The sequence below is a fragment of the Orycteropus afer genome, unplaced genomic scaffold, assembly GCF_000298275.1.
Source record: "Orycteropus afer afer isolate SDZICR_OR568_19922 unplaced genomic scaffold, OryAfe1.0 scaffold00410, whole genome shotgun sequence".
In the NCBI taxonomy this organism is placed as follows: domain Eukaryota; kingdom Metazoa; phylum Chordata; class Mammalia; order Tubulidentata; family Orycteropodidae; genus Orycteropus; species Orycteropus afer.
In genome coordinates this window covers 1325494-1336407 of record NW_006921997.1, presented here as the reverse complement: position 1 = coordinate 1336407, position 10914 = coordinate 1325494, and the positions used below count along the sequence as shown (strand labels likewise).

The 10914-nt window shown below is 43.7% G+C and overlaps 1 protein-coding gene across 1 annotated transcript in view; it reads left to right on the top strand.

Moving 5' to 3' along the window:
- ABCA1 (ATP binding cassette subfamily A member 1) overlaps nucleotides 1–10612 on the top strand; it is a 119367-nt gene extending 108755 nt beyond the window's left edge. The window contains exons 41-48 of the mRNA XM_007953759.2: nucleotides 318–380; nucleotides 2886–2992; nucleotides 6266–6407; nucleotides 6910–7044; nucleotides 8176–8279; nucleotides 8895–8987; nucleotides 9609–9852; nucleotides 10472–10612. Of these exons, the coding sequence (XP_007951950.1) occupies nucleotides 318–380; nucleotides 2886–2992; nucleotides 6266–6407; nucleotides 6910–7044; nucleotides 8176–8279; nucleotides 8895–8987; nucleotides 9609–9852; nucleotides 10472–10612 (1029 nt within the window). The remainder of the gene's footprint in view (nucleotides 1–317; nucleotides 381–2885; nucleotides 2993–6265; nucleotides 6408–6909; nucleotides 7045–8175; nucleotides 8280–8894; nucleotides 8988–9608; nucleotides 9853–10471) is intronic.
- Nucleotides 10613–10914: the final 302 nt, after the last annotated feature.

Here is a 10914-nt window from a genome sequence, read left to right as displayed (position 1 = left end):
AATTTATATATATATATAATATTAAAATATCAGCAATATTTTTCTATACTATATGAAAAATTATGTAAATGGCCAGTATGCATTTTTGTACAGACTGATTAGTGATGTTTTTAAAAGAAGGACATTCACTGGTATATTGAGCTTAGCGTCTGTCAGTAGCTGGTTGACACCGAGACAGCCAAGGCTTTGAGCACATAAGATACGGGACTTGTCAGTGAGCCTGATTTCAGTGTTTGTGTAAAAATTCCTTTGCTGTGGTTCCTAGGGATAGGTGTGAGCTACTGAGGCTCATGAGTTCTTGGACTTGTTTGTTGCAGATCTACAGAAGGAAGAGGAAGCCTGCAGTCGACAGGATTTGTGTCGGCATTCCCCCTGGCGAGGTAAAGGCACTTGGCCAGGTTGTTTGTCCCCCTTAATTCAGACTCCCTCTCCCCAATCAAAGCAAGAATGTTTGCAAGGGAAAACCAAAGATGCATGGAAACTATTAGTCCAAGGGACTGGTACACCATGCCATCCTCAGCCTATATGACTATGAGACCAGAAGAACTAGATGGTGCCCAGATACCCTTGTCAGCCACTCAGAAGGGGACTCTATGTAGGAGATACTGGATAGAGTGGGAGAACAATGTGGAACAAAATTCAAATCACAAAAAAAGAAAAAAAAAAGGACCAGGTTAGGTAATCTGATAGAACCTGGAGGAACACCTGAGACTATGGCCCCTAACTGCCCTTCAGGTCTGGAATTGAACCCACTCCTGTGGCTTCCAGCCAAACAAAAGACTGCTAACCAGAAGGCTAGAGGTTCAAACCCACCAGCCACTCCTCAGAAGGAAGGTTGGGCAATCTACTTCTGTAGTGATACTGCCGTGGAAACCCAAGGAGGGATCACTATGAGTTGAGTCTGACTTGACGTCACATAACAACAACAACAACATGAGCTGAACATTTACATTAGGTAGATACACTCCTTGGAGAGAACAATCATGGGAGAATAGAAGGGCAGTGTTTGTACAGGGAGACAGCTTGGGGGGGCAGGAGTGCATGAGAGGGAAGGACACAGGGAAGAGGTAGCTATAGGGAGGAAGTGGGAGGAGAGCTGTTGCATTGTGTGAGATTACAGTCAATGTCATGAGACAAAGTGTATGTGAACTGCTGTATGGAAGATGAATTTGCTCTGTAAACTTTCACCCAAATCACAATAAAATTTAAAAGAAAAAAAAATGTCTACAAGGGATAAAAGTGGTGTTAAAACATTGTCTGTTATGTCTACAAGGAACAATCAGTCATTGAGAGGATGGGACCCGCAATGTCAAAAGAGGGTGATTTTGAGTAATTCCAAGCAGTTGAAGGAAGTCTGAACATCCAAAATGTGCTTTTGTGATCTGTTCATAATGATGATGATATTCAAGTAGATTTCAAAAATAGATTATCTTCTTTCTCATTCATGTTTATGTTCTTTTATGTCTGTCATCTAGATTAAATGGTGGCATTTGACTGGTTGGTTTTCATTACCGTCTTTTAAACATTAACTTTGGCCTTATTCTGATGACTCAAATAATATTTCCAAATACGCTTACTCTTAAAATGGCTCCATTATAAAATACATGTTTAAATATCTATATCATTTTATAAATCCAAGGAAATATTTGACTCTTCACTGATATTTAGGAATAATATTTGTTGTTGTCAGGTGCCATGGTGTTGGTTCCAAGTCGCAGTGACCCTGTGGGCAACAGAGTGAAGCACTGTCCAGTCCTGCACCATCCTCACAATCGTTGCCACATTTGAGCCCGTTGTTGCAGCCACTGTGTCAGTCCATCTCATTGAGGGCCTTTCTCTTTTCCACTGACACTTTACCAAGCATAATACTGTTCTCCAGGGACTGGTCCCTTCTGACAGCATGACCAAAGTGTGTGAGATGAAATCTCACCATCCTCGCTTTTAAGGAGCTTTCAGGCTATACTTTTGAGACAGATTTGTTCATTCTTCTGGCAGTCCGTGGTATATTCAGTATTCTTCACCAACACTGCAACTCAAACGCATCAACTCTTCTTTGGTCTTCCTTATTCATTGTCCAGCTTTCATGTGCACATGAGGTGATTGAAAATACCATGGCTTGAATCAGGTGCACCTTTGTTCTCAAAATGACATCTTTGCTTTTTAACACTTTAAAGAGGTCTTTTGCAGCAGATTTGCCCAATGCAATGTGTCATTTGATTTCTTGATTGGTGCTTCTATAGGAGTTGATTATGGATCTAAGTAAAACGAAATCCTTAACAAGCTTAATCTTTTCTCCATTTATCATGAGGTTGCTTATTGGTCCATTTGTGAGGATTTTCATTTTCTTTATATTGAGGTGTAATTCGTACTGAAGGCTGTAGTCTTTGATCTTATCATTAAGTGCTTCAAGTCTTCCTAGTTTTCAACAAGTGAGGTTACGCGTCACCTGCATATCACAGGTTGTTAATGAGTCTTCCTCCGATCCTGGTACTGCTGTGTTCTTCATATAGTCCAGCTTTCAGATTATTTATTTGCTCAGCATACACATTGAATAAGTATGGTGAAAGGATACAACCTTTATGCACACCTTTCCTGATTTTAAACCATGTAGTATCCCCCTGTTCTGTTTGAACAACTGCCTCTTGGTCTATGTAGACGTGTCACCTGAGCACAATGAAATGTTCTGGACTTGCCATTCTTTGCAGTGTTATCCATAATTTGTTAGATCCACATAGTTGAAGGCCTTTGCTTAGTCAATGAAACACAGAATAATTTTTAGGATCCTGTCATATAAGAGCTAAGCTGAGATGCATATCTTATCAGGGTCTTTATATTCTGACTCGTAGTAGTTTGCCTATACAAGTTACCCAATCTTATATTTTCAGTGCTTTGGACTTCTGGGAGTTAACGGGGCTGGGAAGTCATCAACTTTCAAGATGTTAACTGGAGATACCACTGTGACCAGAGGAGATGCTTTTCTTAACAAAAATAGGTAAGAAAAGAAGTGGCCTGCATTTTGCCACAGACTTTTTTTTTTTTTTTTACCTTATTTTAAAAATACATCGTTTATTGTTATTGCTGATTATAATAGTGTTATATAGAGGTCATAAAAATGTTAAAATGTAAATAAGAAAATAAAAATCATTCATATTCTTGCTGTCTAGAGATAACCACTATTTACAGTTCCTTTCAGTGCTGTTCTATATTTTAACAGTGCTTTTGGGGGTATAGGAGCTCTGGTGGCATAGTGCTTAAAGCATTTGACTGCTAACCGGAAGGCTGGCAGTTCAAACCCACCAGCCACTCCTTGGAAGGAAGGTTGGGCAATCTACTTCCATTGTTGACATCATCTTGGAAACCCAAGGAGGGGTCGCTATGAGTCGGACCCAACTCGATGACAGTGAGTTTGGTTTTGGATTAGGGGTGTAGAGGAGCTCTGATAGTGTAGTGGTTAAGGCATTTGGCTGCTAACCAAAGTATCAGTGATTAGAATCCACCAGCTGCTGCACAAAAGAAAGGTGGAACAGTCTGTTTCTATAAAAATTTATTGCCTTGGAAACCCATTGGGGTTGCTGTGAGTTGTAATCTACTCAATAGCCATGAGTTTGGTTTTTTGGTTTGTTGAAGTGTAAGGAGCTTTGGTGGTGTAGTGCTTAAACCATTTCTGCTGCTAACTAAAAGGTCAGTGGTTCAAACATACCAGCCACTCTGCAGGGGAAAGATGGGGCAGTCTGCTTTCATAAAGATTTACAGCCTTGGAAACCCCATGGGCAGTTCTACTCTGTCCTGTAGTGTTGCTATGAATTGAAATTGACTTGATGGCAGTGGGTTTGTTATTAGTTTCCTAGGGCTCCCATAACAAATACCCCAAACTGGCTGGCTTAAAGCAAAAAGAAGTCTGAAATCCACGTGTCAGCAAGGCCACGCTCTCTTTGAAGGCCCGCAGGAAGGAGACTCGCCTCTTCCAGCTTCTGCTGGTTTGATGGCAGTCCTTGGCTCCCTCGGCTTGTGGCTCGTCACTCTTTTCTGCTCTGTCGTCACCGTCTTCCCCCTGTGCATCTGGTCGGTGTGCCTCTGAGTCTTTGTGTCCAAGTTGTCCTCCTCTTACAGGGAAACCAGTTCTTGGGTTAGGGCCCACCTGAATCCAGTATGACCTCATTTCAACTTGATTACATCCACAAAGACCCTATTTCCCAATAAGATTGATAGGTTCTGGTAGACATAAATATTTGGTGGCTTTGTTCTACCCAGTATCCTGTATAAATTTGTTCTTGTATTCCTTTTTTGATTATTTCCTCAGGGAAAATTCCTAGAAGGTCAAGGATTATGTACCTGATAAATTGCCTTCCCTAAAGGGCATGCTAGTTGGTAAGGCCTCCATCAGGCCATTATCCGAGAACACACAGACGAATAAGCAATTCAGTCTTTGGGGGTACAGCTATGTTTTTAAAAAACTCAAACCCACTGCCTTTGAATCGATTCCAATCATAGCAGCCTCCATTGGGTTTCTGAGGCAGTAAATCTTTATGGAAGTAGGTTGCCCCATCTTCCTTCTGCAGAGTGGCTGGTAGGTTTGAACCACCAATCTTCTAGCTAGCAGTCAAATGCCTTAGGCACTGCACCACCAAATCTCCTTCAGCTACACTTTGGAGACCTGTAAACAATATTGCTCTTGAGTACTCTGAACACGTGGTCCTTTCCTGGGCTTTATTGTGTGGAAAGATGGTGTGAGGCAGTGGCTTTCCAACGTTTTGCCCATGAGCCATAGTAAGAATACATTTTACATCCCAACCCAGTACATACACACAGACACATCAACACTCACACGCATAACTTTAAAAAGGTTTTATAAAATAATATTTACCCTTGTTACTTGTAAATACTCTGATATTTCTCACTAAGTTCTGTACCATGTCATTAAAATAGTGCTGGTCATGACCCACTGCAGTTAGTTTACAACTCACTAATGGGTGGTGACTCACAATTTGGAAACACTGGACTGGGTACCAGTAGCCAATACAGTTGAAAAGCCCAAGGAACATAGTCTGCTCATGAGTCTTCTGTCTCTTACTGGTGTTTTCAGTAGCAGTGTGAGGAGGCTTAAGGGAGCGGCAGTTCTGAGAATCGCTGGCCTAAGTCTGCATAGCTGCTTCTCTGGACTCATTCCTAGTCCCTACCAGGCTCCTGGGCATACAACGGCAGCAAAACTGGCCCAAACTGCGAGTTGTCCCAGGGTCTGGTTGTAAGATCTGGCTCGAGTGGCATGGCTGAGAGGGCCTTACACTGTGTGTATGGGCTGCCTCAGTCATAATTCTGGAAGAGGTTGGCCCTTTGGGGGAACATGAGGTTTATGGGGAAGAATGAGTTCTGCTGAAAGGCCAAGCCCGTGACAGCCCAGAGGTGCCTGAAGTGTAGGCATCGGGCTGGACCCAGAGCTTCCTCTTATCAGGGTTCTCAACCTGAGATTGGCTTCACAGGGCCTAGAAGTTCCCACCATTCTGTGTCAAGGGAATCCCTGGGTGCCACAAATGGTTAGGTGCTCAGCTGCTAACAGAAAAACCAGCCCAGAGGCACCTCAGAAGAAAGGCCTGGTGGTCTGCTTCTGAACAATCACGGCCATTGAAAACCTGTGGAGTGTGGCTCTTCTCTGAGACAGTGGGGCCCCGTGAATCAGTACTGAATCAATGGCAGCGGCTTCCCCACCTGCCCCAAATGTGGGAAATTAGGTCTGTGGGTGTAATTTTTCCTGTCACAAGATTCTCAGGGAGTCTGCAATTAAAAAGACAAGGGGTCTGAAGTATGCCCTATAAATCTGTGTCAGTGCCTGGGCAGCAGAAGGCGGGAGGGCTCGCGTCCAGAGTCGCTGGGCCTTCCCTGTGTCTGAACGACCACAAAGGAAACTTCGGAGCAACAAGGACACGTGGGCCATGTGACTGGGCCACAGAGTCAAGGTCTGAGAAGGAGGGTTGGGTAAAAGCCCCAAGATGGTGTGATCCAAATGGTTGGTAAAGAGGCTGCTGCAGTTGGGATGGACCTGGCAATTGGGAACTGTGGCCGAATCTGGGAAGCCGGGTGCAAGAGCTGGGAAAGATGGAAGCAGGACACCCAGACCGTCAGGTGGTCACCCTGGCTTTAAAAAGCATTGGGTGTGCTCGCTAATATTTTTGTCACACGCAAGCATACTTTATAGGAGCTTCAGGCCTGACTGTCTCATCAGAGTATCTGTGAATGATTAAGACCTGACCAGTTTCCCTTTCCTCCGCAGTATCTTATCAAACATCCACGAAGTGCATCAGAACATGGGCTATTGCCCTCAGTTTGATGCCATCACGGAGCTGCTGACTGGGCGAGAGCACGTGGAGTTCTTTGCTCTCTTGAGAGGAGTCCCCGAGAAAGAAGTTGGCAAGGTACTGTGGGCACACAAAGTGGCATCCTGACAGTGCACATGTGGCTTTGACTGTCACACATGACCATCGATCCAGCCACTGTCCTCTTGGATGCAGCATTATGAAATGCTGGTTCTTTGCACCTACTTCTGGAGTGGGAATGGTGGTGATGGGGCTGGGACGTGTGGACAGGCCTGTGCTGGTAGGCAGCGTGGGAGTGCCCCTACTCACATCAATCCCCTCACCCCGTTCTGCTCCACAGCAGTTGCCAGGCTGTGATTATAGAATCGGTTCCTACTCAGTGAGAGTACTTTCATATGTAAATGTAAGAAGACACAAAACTTACTACCGTTGAGTCAACTCTGGCTCTTAGCAATCCTATAGGACAGGGCAGAACTCCCCCATAGAGTCCAAGACTGTCATCTCTATGGAAGTGGCCTGCCACATCTTTCTCCTGTGAAACTAAGAAAAGATGATAAAATTTCCAAGCCAAACAAAAGTCAAGTTGCTTTCTTCCCTTTAGGTCGGCGAGTGGGCAATTCGGAAACTGGGCCTTCTGAAATACGGAGAAAAATATGCCGGGAACTACAGTGGAGGCAACAAACGCAAGCTTTCCACGGCCATGGCTCTGATTGGGGGGCCTCCCGTGGTGTTTCTGGTGAGTGTGTGTGTCCAGGGGAAGCTGTCGTCTGGCATGAGTGGAACATACCCCTTTTCTAAAGTCCCGGATGCTCAGGGCTGTCGTACGACTGACTTGGCAGTGGCAGGCCCCCACCAGAAATAGCAGAGCAGCCTTGGAGAACCCAAGGGACTCTCTCTTGTTCTTTTCCCTCAACACACGCCTCAGTGGCTTTACCATGCCCTTCCAGAAACCAGACTCACTGCCATCGAGTTGATTCCAACTCATAGCAACCCCCACTGGGTTTCCAAGGCTGTAAATCTTCACGGAAGCAGGCTGCCTCATCTTTCTTCCACAGAGCAGCTGGTGGGTTCAAACCACCGACCTTTTGGTTAGCAGCCAGATGCCTTAAGCACTATACACCATGCCCTTAGGCATTCCCAGATAGAGATGCTCCAGGCATCTTGTTTTTCTGGCATGACTTTTCTTTGGAACATTCTTTCTGTTCATTCCCCGAGGATAGAGGGTGTGGATACAGCTTCTTCAGGACCCCTAAGGTAGCATTTTTACACACAGGGTGAAAAAGGGAAGACTTAACCAGTCAGCAGCCTTTACCCTTTTCTGCTATAGAAGGGAAGAGCGCTGAGGTTGAAACTTATAAGAAGTCTTAGGTTCAGGCTTTTGTGTTACCCAGATCATGTGAGTCTGGAATTAGTTTCTTTTAGACTAGCAAGTGGAAGATGACAAGCTAAGCTGGACTGAACTACAATAAAACATGAAGAAAAAGAATTTTACCCAAGTCTTATGCTGACTTCAGTAGTAATTTCAGACAAGAAGAATTTTTAGCATATGCTTATTAATTCATGAAAAGATGAAGACTTTGCCCTTTCCTTTTTTTTTTCTCCAGTTCATTAATTTCATAAAAATTTGCTTAGAATTGTTTCCTGCTTTAATTAGGTATTTAAAAAAGTGAACTGGTTATAAATGAGTATGAAACTTACTCTCCTTTGTGAGGTCTGGTTCTTTGTTCCATGAAGACATAACTAGAAGTTAACAGTAAGTTAAAATATAGGCTGTTTCCAAGATGCTGCTACATTCAGAAATAAAATAAAACCTGTCTTTGATGCTTTTTCAGCAAACGGTAAAAGACTCACTTTATTCTAATTACAGGATGAACCGACCACAGGCATGGATCCCAAAGCCCGGAGGTTTCTGTGGAACTGTGCCCTAAGTATCATCAAGGAGGGGAGATCAGTGGTGCTAACATCTCACAGGTCTGTATGAAAATGGGCCTTGGCTTCTGTGTTGTGTGATTCTTAAATTTGCCAAGTAATATACATGACTTGTGTAGAAATTAGGAAATACAGAAGGGCAAAGAGAAAAACAATTAAAATCACATGAAATTGTATCACTTGGATAAAACCATTATTATCATTGGACCGTATGGCTCTGTAGTTGTTTTCTTATGCAAATCTACATACACAGATGTGTGTGTGCATGGATCGGTTTTAGCAACAAAAATACAAGCATAGTACATACACTGCTTTTACACTTAGCAGTATATTGTAAACATTATTTCTAGTCATTAAATGTGGGTGTCATGATATTTTAGCTGGATAGCATTCACCTGGGATATACCTTTATTTACCTCATCCCCCTGTTTCAGATATTTGGAGTGTTTCCAAGTTTGTTTTTTTTTGTTTTCACGTCTGTGAACAGCACTGCAGTGAACAGTAGCATCATCTTAACACCTTCATGCACTCGTTGGAGGATGCTTTTATGGCCTAGGAGCTAGGAGTCGGTTTCTGTGGCAGGCCGATGCTGTGGGGAGGCTCGGATGGTTATAGAGCATCTCTCTAAAACTAAAACCTTGTTTTGGTTTCCCGCAGCATGGAAGAGTGTGAAGCTCTTTGCACTAGGATGGCAGTTATGGTCAATGGGAAGTTCCGGTGTCTGGGCAGTGTTCAGCATCTGAAAAACAGGTACCAAAGGTGGATTCTTTGGGCTTATACTGAGGGAGAAAGCTTGATGTTTACTCTTCTGTGCGTGATAGATGGTAGATCTCAAATAAAAGGAAGTAAAGCTGAGCAAAATGGTACAGTGGAAAGAATGAGGGCTTCCAAGTCAAACATCTGCCTTCAGCTTATCTTGATCCTTGACTAGTTGTGCACCCTGGGGGCAAATTCCTTGACCACTCCGAGACAGTTTCTTAGGAGGGGCTGCCTGGAAGCCTTCCCACGTAGACAGAATGAAGTAATTTATCCATGTCACTGTGGCTAAGAGCACAGGCTGCGGAACCAGACCCAAGTGCGTTTGCTCCTGGCCCTTCCACTTGTGAGCTTTGTGCCCCTGACTGACTCCTGGGCTTCGGTTCTTTCTTTGTAACTTCTGCCAGACCTTATGGGTCAGGGTGAGGATGACGTGAGATCACGTATTTAAAGCCGTCGCCATGGTTTCTCACACGGCATATACCGTAACTGGCGCCTCCTCTGTGGTTCTGTTCCTTCTGGTACTGTTAGGGACCTCCCTTGTTCTTGACCCAAGTTGGGTTCTCAGGGTTAAATACTGAGATCATCCTCCATTTGGACTTTTCCTGCTTCCAGGTTTGGAGATGGTTACACAATAGTTGTACGAATAGCGGGATCAAACCCAGACCTAAAGCCTGTCCAGGAATTCTTCGGACTCGCCTTTCCAGGAAGTGTCCTGAAAGAGAAACACCGGAATATGCTGCAGTACCAGCTTCCATCTTCGTTATCCTCTCTGGCCAGGATATTCAGCATCCTCTCCCAGAGCAAGAAGCGGCTCCACATAGAAGACTACTCTGTTTCTCAGACAACACTTGACCAAGTAAGCCTTGAGTGTCAAAGAGGGGTTTCCTTCTGAGCCCCAGGGGGCCCACAGAAGCTTAGACTATGTCAGCTCGAATTCCCTCTCTTATGCTAACTATGATTTTTTGCTGAACCTCTATGCTCTTGAAAAGAGAGATGATGCTGTGTAATTTATAGGGCTGCTGTGAGAATTAACTGCAATAATAATAATAATAATAATAAATACCATTTATTGAATACCTACACAAGGCATTTTGCCAGCTATCTTAACCCATTTGAATTAGATGCCATAAAATGCCAAACAGATCTCGGTCCTTACTAGGTATTCTTTAAATGTTAGCTTTCTTCAGCTCTTTCTCTTTCATCAAGCCTGTATGTTCCAAAGTAAAGAGGTGAGTGATGACTTAGGGGACAATACAGAAGGTCAGTGGAAATGACTTACACCTTTTCAAACATGTTACCTCCCCCTAGAAAGCTTTCTGGTTCATCTGTTAAGCCATCCTATATTCTCCGACTTGGCCTCATTTCAACATGGAGAAAATGCAGCTAGCATAAAGAGGGAACAAGGTGGCAGGTATTTGTAGAGGCCTGTCTGTCTTTTGACAGGTGCTTATAGAGGTCTATCTCTCTTTTGACAGGTATTTGTGAACTTTGCCAAGGACCAAAGTGATGATGACCACTTAAAGGACCTGTCATTACACAAAAACCAGACAGTAGTGGACGTTGCAGTTCTTACATCTTTTCTGCAGGATGAGAAAGTGAAAGAAAGTTATGTATGAAGAATCCTGTTCATACAGGTTGGCTGAAAGAAAAGAAGAACTAGTTCTTCCTTTGTGTGTACCATGTGAAGTGTTCCAGAGGAAACAGCCAGAAGTTTCTGTGGGGAGAAATAAACTGGATACCGTACTGATACTGTTCAATGCAATGCAATTCAATGCAACAAAAACAAAATTCCATTACAGGGGCAGTGCCTTTGTAGGCCATGACTTGTGTGGCTCTCAAGTGAAAAAGACTTGAATTTAGTGTATTACTTTACTCCCATGTGAAACTCTAGTATGGAACCCAGTGGATATAAGGGTTT